The sequence below is a fragment of the Paroedura picta genome, chromosome 3, assembly GCF_049243985.1.
Source record: "Paroedura picta isolate Pp20150507F chromosome 3, Ppicta_v3.0, whole genome shotgun sequence".
NCBI lineage: Eukaryota > Metazoa > Chordata > Lepidosauria > Squamata > Gekkonidae > Paroedura > Paroedura picta.
Window position 1 is genome coordinate 17,388,579 of NC_135371.1, and position 15,214 is coordinate 17,403,792.

At 43.7% G+C, this 15,214-nt stretch overlaps 1 protein-coding gene across 10 annotated transcripts in view; it reads right to left on the reverse strand.

Moving 5' to 3' along the window:
• Positions 1–15,214, reverse strand: part of CFAP20DC (CFAP20 domain containing) — a 196,953-nt gene that overhangs the window by 120,701 nt on the left and 61,038 nt on the right. For 9 of the 10 annotated variants that reach the window (XM_077324990.1, XM_077324992.1, XM_077324986.1 and 6 more), the window contains exon 8: positions 7,571–7,711. The exons of the other annotated variant lie outside the window; for it this stretch is intronic. In XM_077324990.1, the coding sequence (XP_077181105.1) occupies positions 7,571–7,711 (141 nt within the window). The remainder of the gene's footprint in view (positions 1–7,570; positions 7,712–15,214) is intronic. 10 annotated transcript variants of the gene reach the window in all.

A 15,214-nucleotide genomic window follows, 5' to 3' on the forward strand; every position in this document is an offset into this window, starting at 1 on the left:
TTTTTGACTCTGTGGTTTATCAGTCCTGCAAGTCCACCAAGTGCCGACTCATGAAAACCAAATATTTCTATATACTATATATATATTTACCGCAAGAATATGGCATTACGTCATAACTTGCATGTGGACATATCTAAAATTGACCATTGAGTTTCTACACTATTTTCAGTTTTATCTGTACACACATTTACCCGCCTGACGTAAGAGAAATAGTTATATTTGTGCAGGTATGAATGAGAATTTAGAATCCTTGACCTAATATTCATACATGCAAGTCTGAGCACAGTTATAGAATTCAATTATTGAATTCAGTGGACAATGAGGATTGTAACTCTGCTTAGGACTTCAGCTCTGGAAATTCATCAGATACAGTGAAAAGGTTACTGCTATCAGTTGAGAAGCTCTTGATCGTGGCTCAATTGTCCAGCCCCAGTGTGGCACCTCTCCATGACCTACAATGCCAGGGATTTTGCCATATCATTATTATTGTGCATTTTATGGGGATATCAGGAACTGTCTAATTCTGCCCCTGCTCCAGAGACTTCCACTAGCCCAGAACACAGCTGCAAGAGTCCTTACTGGGACCAAATGAAGGATTCATATTCAGCTTGTCCCCTCACTGCTATACTGACTCCATATTGAAGAACAAATCAGATTCAAGGTGTTGGTCATAACCTTTAAAGCCCTGGGGTCATCATAGCTGTGGGACTGCCTCTCCCAATATGACCCCCAAGATCTGCAGATCAAAATCTGCTCAGGATCCCCAAGGCCCAAGGAGATGAAATTGGCCTCAACTAGGGCCAGGGCTTTTTCAGATTTCGCCTTGACATGGTAGAACACTCTACCGAAAGAAATCAGCGTCCTATGGGACCTTAATTGGTCAGGCCTATGTTTGAGGACAAAATGACATCTGGAAGTACTACCCTCCCTGCCAGAAATCCACTAAATTTACTTCTACTGAAGGGTCTTATGACCCTCTCTCACCTCTTCTTGTAGGATAGTGAAAAATGGGCAACAGTTGGTAACAGTTTTAATGTTTTTTTAATTAACTAGTTTAATTAAGTTTTTATATTGGATTTTATTCTATTCATTTTATTCTATTTATTCTTGTCTTGTTGTAATCCGCTCTGAATCACCAAAGAGAGAGCAGGTAATAAATACAATAATAATAACAATAGCACATCACCAGATAAACAATGACTGGATTTTGAACAGGCGTATTTGGGAGAATCTCCTTCTTGTCTCATCTCTCCACACCCCCCCCCCCAAAAAAAGAATTCATCAGCAACCCTCTCCAAAGGTTGCCTGTAGGGTACATGGAAGCTCTAGGTTAGAGAAATTAGCACACTCACCCCTGGCCAGTGGAAGTACTCTAGCAATAATAAAAATTTCATAATACATTCAACTGGGGAAGAGCTATCTACCAAACTACTAAAAACCCATGGTTTCAATATTTGCCCCTCCAACATTTTTCATGCAAGAATGCCACCATGCAACAGACCATAGATTCACTTCAAATAAATATCATATTTGTGCTTCAATTCTCAGTCTCAGTCATTATCGTGGCTGTACGGTGGTGCAACAAATGTTCAGTTTAAAAACAGGGGAACTCAACATACAAAAAACCACAAAAAGAACTCAACGTTAAAAAAAAAAACCCTGGATAGCGAAGATGTTTATCAAACCTTTTAAAGCAATTTGCTTAAATCTTAAGATAAAATCACCATGTAACTGAATTCTCTAACACCACACGGGCATTCTTAAGAACCTGGACGGATGCTAGAAAGGGTACAGTTAGAAGAGTGATCATTTTCATTTATGGTGGAGCTATACTAACAACACTTTTGGCACACATTTTCACTGTGGTCATCATATCCCAGCACACACTTAATTTTATTTAAAGCATGCTTTGGGCTGATCCTGCGTAGAGCAGGAGGTTGGACTAGATGGCCTGTATGGCCCCTTCCAACTCTATGATTCTATGATTCTAATAATCTGGACCATTTTCACTCACCTGCAGATGTAAGCAAGCTATTCGTTTAAAGGCTGCCCAGGCTAGTAAGTGGCCTGTTAATTCTTTACCTTCTGAGACTCAGTGGGGAGCTAAAGTTTAATATAAATGGCGTGAGGATGAATGCCTCATCAACTGTTAGTGGGTAAAATATGTCAAAGTCAGTCAGAGGCATCTGTGAGAGTCTGAGTCTGCTGATTATATAGGTAAAGCCAGATTCACATGTCGCAAAGCCATCTAAATGCTTTTTTTGTGTTTACTGATCATAGCCACATAATATACACTTAAATTATGTCCTGTCTTATGCCTCTTTCTCGTAAGCTGAAGAGTACTTTGCAAGCAGAATTTACATTCATTGCAACTACAGTGGCACGGAAATTACTCGGATTCAATCATGACAGTCCAAACAATCTGATTTCCGAGTCTGCTATCCAACTACATTTCATCTGTAATCAACACAGTCAAGATCATACATCCACTTGGGCTCCGAGCCAAAATAAATGACTGGACCAAGTGAAAATTCCCAGAAAGGAAGAATGCCTGATGAATGCTGGTTCACTAATAGGGTATGTATTGATGAGATACAATAGTTCACTATTCCCATTGGAGCATACGTGTGGAAATATGTCACATTCTCAGAATTGTGGGGAGAGAAGGGAATATCTAGCTGCAATATGCACTCCAGACAAGCTTTCTGGGATGGGCCTCTGGGGCTGGTGTTGCATAACAGCACTGGTGCTGAGTGAATGGTTTCTTCTTCTCGGCTGGGGGCAAGACTTCTCACCCTTTGTCCTTTACGACAGTGGTCCCCAACCCCCGGTCCGGGGACCAGGACCGGTCCGTGGATTAGTTGGTACTGGGCTGCGGCTCCTCCTCGTCCTCCTCCCTGGCTGCTGCCTCAGAGGCTGCCCTGCCACTCTGCTGCCGGCTCACCTTTGGTGCTCTCCAGCGGCTGCCATGGCTGGGGCTCCCCCTCGGAGTGGCACTGCGCAGCTGCTACTGGCAGCGCCCCCCAGAGGGCGGCAGGTAGTCAGGGGCACCGGTGGGAAAGCAAGTGGAGCAGGGGCTCAGGCGGTGGTGGTGACGTCTCTTTGCAAAAGACTACCCCCCCCCTCGGGCCTCAGAAAAATTGTCAAGCGTTGACCGGTCCCCGGTGATAAAAAGATTGGGGACCACTGCTTTATGAGGCTCAGGGATGTTGAAGTGGGCTTATACTATCCAAAAGAGCCATTGATTTTGCAGTGTCGCTGACCCCAAACCTGTGCTCCATGTACTATGCTGTTTTTGACTTGGCAAGTCTAGCTAATTAAAAACAGTTCACAAGTTACTTATCAGATATCAGTTCTGCTGTCCTCTAACAAAGTCCAGCAATGCTTGTCTTATCCTCAGTAGGATCTGAGGCTTACTCCTGTAAACACAGTGACAACCGCTACAGTTTGGGGCTCACTGATTACACAATTATGTCCCTAGCAAGTGGAAAGTCCCAGCCGTACCACGTTTACATCCAGCTACAGCCATCCTGAAAGGCAACTACCCTGTCGCTTGTCTTTCATGTTCCTTATCTGCCACTGTAGTTATGCAAGCATAAATCATGCGGCCCAGTATTGTCTAATGGGCCCTGCAGCATGCTTGGTTGCCCAGCAGAATGCATTTCAGCCTCAAATACATATCTGCTGCTGTGCAAAGAGGCATGCACCAGGAGAAGCCTTGATTGCCTTTTGTCTTGGAATTTGTGTCGATGGACCTTCTTGTCTTGAAATATGTGTAGTCGGGCCTTGAGCAGATGCTGTATAGTCTACTGGGCAGACAGCTTTCACTTGTCAGAAGGGAGGCAGTGCTGTTGACGTGAGATTGGAACACCCTGGTCTTGTTCTGGTGGTGCTTCACTTTGAGCAGAGACACTGTCTTTGAGAAGGCATCATTCCCTGATGGGACAGCCTTCATGTTGCTCTTGGGAAGTACAGTACTGAGGCATTTACAATCAAAACTCACTAGATCTTCAAAATTTATTCTGCATAGTCCTTTCTTCAATGTGCTACAAACAAGTATCACTTCCATTTGTCCAAACAGCTGATGTCTTTGAATAGGTTAGATACTATCCAAGCTACTAGGGTTGATGATATTTTAGTGTGTTATTTTATATGGGTTTATGATGAAATGTCCACTCTCCCATAGGAGTCCTGCATTTTTTGTGCTTCATGGGCTCAAAGTAATGCCTATTCACCTAATGAAGGGCAAGTTTGACTTGAATAATCAGCAAGGTAGTTTTCACCTCATGCATAAAAAAAAATTAATAGTGCCATTAAGAGTCCTCAATGAATCCACCCCAATACACTCATGCCCCTCCTCCACCCCCCTCTTGCATTTTATGTAATGCATCATAGTGTCCTTGAACTTTAAAATAAGACATTGGAATTCTTGGGTGTAGTCTTGCATTTTTATTTAAACACATAATTAAATGTCTTGTAAAATTAGAAAGTCGAACAGGATGTCACACAAAGGATGAAATAAAAATAAAAAATAATTATACCCCTAAGTGCTTATCCAAAATTAAATGAACTCTATTATCTTTTTTTTTTGTTTTCATTATATTAGGTGCTAGAGTAGTGACATGGTATTCTAAATTAAATTATTCACCTTTCTTATTTTGTTGCAATTCACATTAATAAAAATAGTTTCTCATTATGGAATTTAACAGCAGAAGGGTTTGTTCTTCTGGCAAATGCCATTAACATTTTAAGGTTTTCTCTTTTAAGAAGATGACAGCCTTGCAAGTGTTTCTTTCTTTAAATGGAAGATTTTAGCAACATTTGGTAGTGCTTAACTCTACATTTGGGAGACCATGCTTTTCCCTAAGAATGCGCTGCCATGATGTGCAAGTCATACTGTCCATGTGTTACAATGGATCCATCCTTCATTGGTTCCCTCCTCCTCCACTAATTCCAATTCCAAACTGAGTTATCTTTGCAGCATGACAGGAGTGCAAACAAATATTTTCTTCCTCTCCACCATCAACAATTGCGTTTTGAAAATAAAATCGCTAGAAAGATGGCAAGATGACTTCTGCAATGTACCCTAACTCAGTGGTCCCCAAGCTTTTTATCACTGGGGACCAGTCAATGCTTGACAATTTTACAGAGGCCCGGTGGAGGGTAGTCTTTTGCCAAGGAATGTCACTGCCGCCTGAACCCCTGATCCACTTGATTTCCCGCCACCCGCTGGGGGGGGCGCTGCCAGCAGCAGCTGTGCAGTGCCATGCAGTGCCACGCCGAGGGGGAGCCCCAGTCATGGTGGCTGCTGGAGAGCACCAAAGGTGAGCCAGCAGCAGAGTGGTAGGGCAGCCCCTGAGGCAGCAGCCGGGGAGGAGGGCGAGGAGGAGTCACGGCCCGGTACCAACTGACCCATGGACCGGTCCTGATCCCCGGACCAGGGGTTGGGGACCACTGCCCTAACTCTGGTTAAAGAGCATATGCAATGCTGTCTCGCATACAGAGTTACCAGCATACAAACTTTTGCAAGTGATAAGATTAAGATGTGGCTTTTACAGGTCAGGTTTAGCACTTGTATATGAAAAAAAAGGTTATCAAATTCTATCACATCGTAATCAAGAAACGGAACCTAAAGCTTCTTCAATAGGAAGGGTGTATGCAGACAAGGACTTGCTATGATTTGGGACACATTTGGAAGATGGGGACATAATTTGACTACTATGAAGGGAACGGAGTTTCCCATAGTAGATAACAAACGTAGCAGTCATTCCAACCATGTCTCCAATTATATAACCAGTAAACCTTGTGATATTCAAAGTGACTACTCACCCACTATCTGATTGGCCCTCAGCAAAGAATGGCCTGCCCAGGTAGTTTAGCCCCAAACAGGAAGCAGCCCTCAACCAGAAAGGGCTTAATAAGGGATCATCTCTCCAGCTACAACTTCCTGATGGTTTCAGAAGTTTGCTGGCTGGAAGAGGAGCTGGCCTCAGAGAATGCCCAGCTGCCAGTAAGTTGCCCTGGCTTCTTTCAACTCGGAGGATATGGTGGAGGAACTGAGTTGCCTCCTCCTGGGGCTGCCTCTGAGCTCCTTCTGAAGATGTGGGGCTGCAGGAGGCTAAGAAACGCCCCCCCCCCGCTAGCCCTCTGGGACCCAGGGTGCCCAGAAAAAGCCTCCATCCTGGAAGTCTTTATTCATGAGTATATCATGGCTTTCAGCCAGGAATGGCCCACCCTGGTAGTTTAGTCCCAATAAGGAGGGAGCACTCAGGGGGTAAAAACGGCTTAATAAGGATTCAGCTCTCACCCTCAAACATCCAGCCAGTTTCAGAAGTTTGCTGGGTAGAAGAGGAGCCGGCCTCAGAGCATGCTCAGGTGCCAGTAAGTTGCCCTGGTCTCTTTAAACTCAGAGGACATGGGGAGAGTAAGCTGGGACAGCCTCTGTGCACCTTCTTGAGGTGTGTGGGGAGGGGCTGCAGGAGGCTTAAAAATGGCCCCCTGCTTGACCCCTGGAACCCAGGGTGCCCAGGAAAAGCCTCTGCCCTGGGAATGTTTACTAATGAGTAAGTCATGTGAGGTTTGCAATTTGGAATCTGAGAAGAGAGGAATGCTTTCGAGGTAGCCATCACAGGCAATTGCAGCAGGAAATATCATGCTGATATGAAGACTGTGAAGATGTAGACCTTCACTTTCAATATGGATACCAAGAAGTCCCTACAATATACATGGCCTTCCATCCATACATCTATGGTGATGATCTTACATTGCTTTAGGATGCTTAGGGCTGATCCTGAGTTGAGCAGGGGGTTGGACTAGATGGCCTGTACGGCCCCTTCCAACTCTATGATTCTATGTAGTACCTAATTTTCAAATGAGTCTATCATTTTACAGAATTGTTGATCCACTGCCAGCAAGGCAATAGTCTGACTTATTTGCACTTGAAGGAGCCATTAGTTGTGTAAGCAAAGTCACCCCCTTTCCCTTCTCAACAATAGGTTGAATTCAAACAGAGTAAATTCATGGAATGGACCTCTCCCCCCTCCATTTCTCTAGCTCCCGTAAAGTTATTCCTGAGGATTAGGGATCTATTGGAGTGAGATGCTGCTCGGAAGACAATAGCAAGAAGGAGATATGATAAAAACCTGCCCTACATGCTCCCGTTCCAACTTGCTACTTCTTTCCAACAGCCACGAGAAAGAAGTTGATAACTCCTGGTGTAATCTTTCTTCCCACTACCCTACTTATAACCATCTTTCAACAGCAACAGAGAAGAGGTTCTATACATTTCATTAGGCGAAGAACATTCTCCCTAAAAGGGATGCAAAACAGTTAGCATAATTCTTCTGTCTTTTATTTTACCCTCTCAACAACCCTGTGAGGTAAGTTAGGCTGAGAACATGTGACTGGCCCAAGGCCGCTTCCATGGCAGAATAGGGATTTGAGTCTGGATCTCCCAAATCCTAGTGCAACACTCTAACCACTACATCACCCTGCCTTTCATTAGGAGAGTATAAAATTCTCATCAGAAGACCACAGTATCTAACAAGCACAGATTTATATCTCAGTTTACCTGATCCTGTTGAGGTAAAGGGCCGACTGCCACATTTTTGATCAGATAGGCGCAGCTTATTCATATTCAGCAACTGTGTGATTTGTGGCACATCTGAATTTAACTGACAGGTCCGTGGAATACTATCTGTTGGCCCATCAACTGTGAATGAGACAGCAATACAAGCTTGAGTAAAAAGGCAAAGGTTTCTCTTTTCTGCAACAGCTAATGAAAACAATATAGCCTACAAGGTAACTGCCTGCATCTCACAGGTGTTCTTTTTCTGTATACACCCAAATGCATGCACAAAGTGAAATTCATCTTCATTTTTTTTCTAAGTCCCTAGCCCCTGATTACAAAATATAAATGAAAAAACAAACAGGTGATATGTGTTATATCGAAATATTAAAAAAAAAAACCCAAATTAGATATCATTAATTTAATTTTGAACCCGGTTCCTGTATGGCTAAAAAAACCCAGAGAACTGGGCCAAGTACAGTCTGTCTCCCAGATTTGCAGAAAAATACATCACACAAAAAATTAAAATGTCAGATTTGGTAAAAAAAGATAGGTCTCACAGCACTATGTTGTAAGGTCTTACATGCCATTTTAGGGAAGTGAGGAGCAGCTGCCTGCCACTACATGAACCATAATGGAGGAGAAATGGGCGTGGGAGAAGGAGCAAGAACTGCCTGCTCCTACTCCATTGTCAGCCAAGCAGGGCAGAGTGTGAACCACTACCTCTCCCCTCCACTGTTGCAATAAACTGGGTATATATGGTGAGCAGTGGAAGAACAAGTGACACCACTGGGTCCCCTTTCCAGCTGGTGGACTGATGAAGAAGAGGAGAAGCCCCAGCCCCATAAACATAATAAATAAATAAATAAATAAATAAACAAACAAACAAACAAACAAGCAAGCAAGCAAGCAAGCAAGCAAGCAAGCAAGCAAGCAGGCTGAGGAGGCAGGATGGGTTCTCTCCCCCCCATACATTCCATAGTTCCCCTATTTCTAAAACTTATGATTCTTAGATCAATGCCATTATTTTTTTTCAGGGGAAGATTCTCTCTTTTAAACCAGGAGCTAGCATGACTAGGGGTTATTTATAGCCTCATATGGACACAGCAACATAACCCTCTGACACCAAAAGCATCAAATGGCCCATCAGAAGGTCTTAATTTGCAAGAAAAACATCAACAACAGGAGGCTATTTCTTGAATGTCACAAGGACCCAAGCTTTGCATTTAATTTCTTCATCAGCTGAGAAAACTATGACCAGGAATACCCTTGGAATCAGTATGGCTCATCTCAGTTAACTGATGTTCCTCTGCCAATCTCATCTTAGCAAACACTTTTCCCATTCAACACCATCCTAAAAAGAGTGCACAAAATGACTGGGGGGGGGGGGAGAGCAGGAGAGGAGGCACTGGTTACTTCAGGGTAAAGGATCCCTGCCTAAGTGCAGCAAACAAATGCCAGATGTGAGCTATAGCTGAATACTTCTTGCTATAGGGATCTGTCCATTCTTGACCCAGGTTGTCCAAAGGAGTGGCAAATGGAAAGGCTTTAGAGAGGGTTGAACAAGATGATAATCTGACTCCTTCTGGCCCCATAAATACACAACTGTAATCACATGCAGTTATATCTTCTGTAGAAACCATAATTGCAGATGGATGATTGCTGTTAAGAGTAATTCACTGTTAAAATAAAACGCATGTGGGGATGAGAATTAATTAGATTTCAGGGTGGAGGGCTTTTTCAATTAACATATACTCAGCAATTAACGGGTCTCACAATTTAGATCATGAAGATTTCTCTGAAGTATCCGATACAACAGCAGTGTATATTGGATTCTGTTTCTAAGTTGCTGTACTTAAAAGAAACGCTGTAGAATTTGAAACTTTGGCCCAATTCTTGTGTTATCCAAACAACATTCCGCATCACAGGTTCTCCATATTAACCTAACGACAACATGGGAGGGAGCCAAAACATGATATTCTCTCACACAGCCCAACATGCCTCATGTTACCCTGGGGCATGGCACTGTTCTTCATCCCATGTTCTTCATCTCCTCTTCTTCATCCCATGCCATTCCACCTGCACCAGGCAAAGCTACTAGCGCCCTACCTGTCCCCGGACTGCTTGGGCACAGTGATCCATGCAACGGTCACCTCTACATTGGATTTCTTTAACTCACTCTATGCAGGCCTGCCCTTGTTCCTTGACCTAGAAACTCCAGCTGCTACAGAATGCAGCTGCTAGGGTCCTCACTAGGACACTGTGGAGGGCCCATATCCAACCTGTGCTGAGGTAGCTGCGCTGGTTACCAGTTCTGGCCCAGACCAGGTTCAAAGTTTTGGTATTGACCTTTAAGGCCATTCGTGGCTTGGGCCCAACCTATCTGAGGGACCGTTTGACTCCTTATGCTCCCCACAGAGCTCTTTGCTCTGCAGATACTAATCTGTTGGAGGTCCCTGGCCCTAAGGAAGTATGCCTGGCCTCAACCAGGGCCAGGGCTTTTTTGGCCTTTGCCCCAACCTGGTGGAATGAGCTCCCTGGAGAGCTGGGGGCAATGACAGAGCTATCACAGTTCCACAGGGTTTGCAAAACAGAGCTCTTCCACCAGGTCCTGGGTTGAGGCCAGGGCCAAGATTAATGTGGCTCCTTTTCAGCCTGCGCATTTACACCTGTGCACCCTACCCTAGATCATTCTGCTCAGGAGGTAGAGGGTACTTGGCTTCCAATCTTGTAGGGTTTGTTGGGGGTTTTATTAGTCTATGAGATTTTATAATTGTAAGCCACCAAGAGTCTTTCGAGAGTGGCGGGATGTAAATCCAAGAATAAATAAATAGAAATAAATAAATTATTAGTACTGTGACTTCTGGGTCCTTTTCATTTGCAAATTTCTAAAACTAAGTGCTTTTTTGGGAGGGATGTTTTTTTTTTTTTTAATGTATATTTGAGAGCTTTGTCCTGATTCTGCAAAACTAGCCACGCATAAATACATCCCATGTTATATGAAAAACCCAGTTCCCAGGGCAATGTTGCTATCAATAATAGAGAAGCAAATAATTGCACATTGCAAAACTCAGTTAGATGACATTGTTCTATCTAGATAATAATCTACAGCATCAGAAAAAAACCAAAACCAACTCCCAACAGGAGAATAGGGAAGACAGGCTAGAAGTTGCATTGTTGTGGAAACAACAGATTGGGGGGGGGGGGGAATGGAAGTCCATATCAGCTTCTTAGTTTAATAAGAAACGAAAAAGCTGAAACAAAATGTGAAGCATCAGCTCTGTCTCCAGAGATACTGTTAAAGAGCTTTGCAGAGACAAATCTACTTATTCACCTGATTCCCAATTCCATGGATCTCCTCTAAAGGCTCAGCCTCACGGCTCTAATCCAGATTAAAGGGAATAAAACCTTTCCAACTTCAATGTGAGATAATTAGCCTGCATTGTTTCACAGATGTGACCAATTCCTGTTGGCTTCTTTTGTAAAATTGTCCACAGATAACTATTTTCCTGTACTTCTGTTTAGGAACACACATTTAGGAAGCCCCAGGACTGGATTCTTGGTAAGCCCTATAACAGTATGATAATCACTATCACTAATTTCTTAGTTTACATCATTTGTGTTTTCCTCATTTGAAAGAACTTCTTCATCACCTCATGCCTTGCCAGATGTTTCCACCCAAGTAATATGGGTCCAATTCAATTTGTTGTTGTTATGTGCGAAGTCGTGTCCAACCCATCGCGACCCCATGGACAATGATCCTCCAGGCCCTCCTGTCCTCCACCATTCCCCGGAGTCCATTCAAGTTTGCACCTACTGCTTCAGTGACTCCATGCAGCCACCTCATTCTCTGTTGTCCCCTTCTTCTTTTGCCCTCGATCGCTCCCAGCATTAGGCTCTTCTCCAGGGAGTCCTTCCTTCTCATGAGGTGGCCAAAGTATTTGAGTTTCATCTTCGGGAACTGGCCTTCTAAAGAGCAGTCAGGGCTGATCTCCTCTAGGACTGACCGGTTTGTTCGCCTTGCAGTCCAAGGGACTCGCAAGAGTCTTCTCCAGCACCGGAATTCAAAAGCCTCAATTCTTTGATGCTCGGCCTTCCTTATGGTCCAACTTTCGCAGCCATACATTGCAACTGGGAATACCATAGCCTTGACTAAACGCACTTTTGTTGGCAGGGTGATGTCTCTGCTTTTTAGGATGCTGTCTAGATTTGCCATAGCTTTCCTCCCCAGGAGCAAGCGTCTTTTAATTTCTTTGCTGCAGTCCCCATCTGCAGTGATCTTGGAGCCCAGGAAAATAAAATCTGTCACTATCTCCATTTCTTCCCCATCTATTTGCCATGAATTGAGAGGGCCGGATGCCATGATCTTCGTTTTCTTGATGTTGAGTTTCAAGGCAACTTTTGCACTCTCCTCCTTCACCCGCATCAACAGGCTCTTTAGTTCCTCTTCACTTTCTGCCATTAGAGTGGTATCATCTGCATATCTGAGGTTGTTGATATTTCTCCCTGCAATCTTGATCCCAATTTGTGACTCCTCTAATCCCGCATTTCTCATTATGTGCTCTGCATACAAGTTAAATAGGCAAGGCGACAGTATACAGCCTTGCCGAACTCCTTTCTCAATTTTGAACCAGTTAGTGATTCCATGTTCAGTTCTCACTGTTGCTTCTTGACCTGCATATAAATTTCTCAAGAGACAAATAAGATGCTCTGGTATTCCCATCTCTTTAAGAACTTGCCACAATTTGTTGTGCTCCACACAATCAAAGGCTTTAGCATAGTCAATGAAGCAGAAGTAGACGTTCTTCTGGTACTCCCTAGCTTTCACCATGATCCAGCGTATGTTGGCAATTTGATCTCTAGTTCCTCTGCCTCTTCGAAATCCTGCCTGTACTTCTGGAAGTTCTCGGTCCACATAATGCTGGAGCCTAGCTTGTAGGATTTTGAGCATAACTTTGCTAGCATGAGAAATTAGTGCAATGGTGCGGTAGTTTGAACATTCTTTGGCATTGCCCTTCTTTGGGATTGGAATATAAACTGACCTTTTCCAATCCTGTGGCCATTGTTGAGTTTTCCAAATTTGCTGGCATATTGAGTGACCATTTCAATAGAAAGGCTATATTGCAACCTCTACTGAAACATGAGAGTTAAACCACTCAGAGAAGACAACTGAGAGGGAAACTGATATCCATCAAGTATTTAAAAGAAGGCCATATAGAGCATGGAGCAGAGTTGTTCTCTCTTGCCCTGGAGGGATGGACAAAATTAATCAATGGGACGAAATTAAGAAGAAGAAGAGTTGGTTCTTACATAGCGCTTTTCTCTACCCAAAGGAGTTTCAAGGTGGCTTGAAGTCGCTTACTCTTTCCTCTCCCCGCAACAGGCACCCTGTGAGGTGGGTGAGGCTGACTAGAAGTCTGCACTCCTAACCATTACACCAAGCTGGCTCTTAATTCAAAAGAAATTCCATCTAAACATCCAGAAGAAGTTCCTGGCAGTTAGAGCGGTTTCTCAGTGGAACAGGCTTCCTCGGGAGGTGGTGGGTTCTCCATTTTTGGAAATTTTAAAACAGAGATTAGATTGCCATCTGACGGAGAGGCTGATTCTGTGAAGGCTCAAGGGGGTGGCAGGTTACAGTGGATAAGCAATAGGGTTGGGAATGTCCTACATAGCGCAGGGGGTTGGCCTAGAGTAGCGATCCCCAACCTGTGGGCCGTGGCCCACATGTGGTCCGTCGACTAATTGGAGGTGGGCTGCGAAGGATGCCTTATCCCCCCCCCCCGGACCTTTACAACACACTTCGGGTGTCATTGTCTCCCATCACTCCCAGATGGGACTATCTCGTTGCAGAGAAACAAGCTCAGGGTTCCCATTGATTTATCATTGTCATGAGTTAAAATTTCCATGAAAATAAAATGTTCTTTATGTTTATTGTTGTGGCATGTCTGTATCTTATTTTGAATGGATGTTTAAACATTACCATAGCGATCAGAGAGTGTTAGGGCAGAGGTTGAGAGTAGAGGAGTTAACTACCCCCCTCCCACCGGGCCTCAGTAAAATTGTCAAGCGTTGAGTGGTCCCCGGTGATAAAAAGGTTGGGGACCACTGGTCTAGAGGACCCAGGAGGTCCCTTCCAACTCTATTATTCTATGATTCTAAACCAACAGCAGTGGTGGTGTGTGTGTCTTAGTTGATGGTGTACTTTACCTAATCAAGTCAAAAGTATTAAGTCCACAGCTCCTACTGGGACTATGCTGATTTACTCCAGACATGAAAAGAAGAAAAGCAAGCTCCTCTGATCCAGTTTGTATGCAACATCTTATTCAAGAGAAACTGTAGATCTTGGAAACCAACACTGAAGCATTTGCAATGCTTTGAAAAGTTAACAAAACATAAATTTCAGTTCATTGTGAAGCTTTTCTCTAGATTATTCCTGTCATTAATGGATGAAATCAAACGTAGTAGCTACCAGCCAAAAAACTGCTGTAACCAAGAATTAACATCTTTCCAAAAACATCACTACATTCAGCTTCTTGTTACCTGTAAGACTGTGCATGAGGGTTTTTTTTGGGGGGTGGAGGGGTGGAGGTGGGGTTAACTGCCCCCCAAAAGATTAAATAAAAGAAATAATACAAATATCCTCCCCCTCTAAAAATCCTGTGCATGGGTCTCGTTACCTGCTAACTAGTTCAGCCTCTCAACACTAGCATGTTAATCTCTCATTTAAATCAGCGGTCTTCAACTCACAGGTCAAAGCCTCAGGTTGGTTGCAGACCCCCACCTAGGTCTGTTGCTTGACTACCTACACACACATTACATTATTATAATATATCACTTGGCGCACAATAGGTTTTTTGTGTTCTGAGGCCCACCGGTCTAGTGCTCCTAGTCCTAGTTAATGTGAGGTCATAACTCTGGTTCCTTCTCCTCCTGTCAGATGAACACAGCCTTATACTGAATCAGACCACTGGTCCATTAAAGTCAAAATTGTCTACTTAGGCTGGCAAGCAGCTCCCTGCAACTCAGGCAGAAGTCCTTCACATTATCAACCGCCTGATCCATTTAGCTGGAGATGCTAGAGATTGAATCTCGGACCATCTGCCTACAAAGCAAGTGCTTTGCTAGAGCCCCTCCCCCTGGCACCATATCCTTGCAGTTCTGTGGCCTCCATGCTGCTTCCTGAGGGTTAAAAGTGGATCCTGAATCTGGAAACCCTGAAGACCACAGACTTAAGCCTTCTCTGCACACAAGTGTTTGTTTAAGCCAGTAAAGAGTTTAAATAAATAATAAACAAACCTTTTGAGCGAGATTTCTGCAGGCATATCAAGTCCCCTAGCACAATAAGGGCACCACTTTGACTTCTTTGGAGAAAGGATAATTCAACTGCTGTCATGTTATAAACCTCTGCTATGAACATCTTATCACCTAAGACTGCATTGTTTTCCGATTAATTTGAAGAATGTGTGGTTTCTTTTCATTTGTTTCCAGATAGAATGTGTGTTTTCTATTCATTTGTTTCTAGATAGAGTACTCCCACATCTTTAAAGACAGGAATGCCCTTAACATTTTCTGAGGATGGGCATCTCAACAGACTATTCCATATGACCCATCTTGCATCCCATAGATGCAAGATGATCCACATGTCTT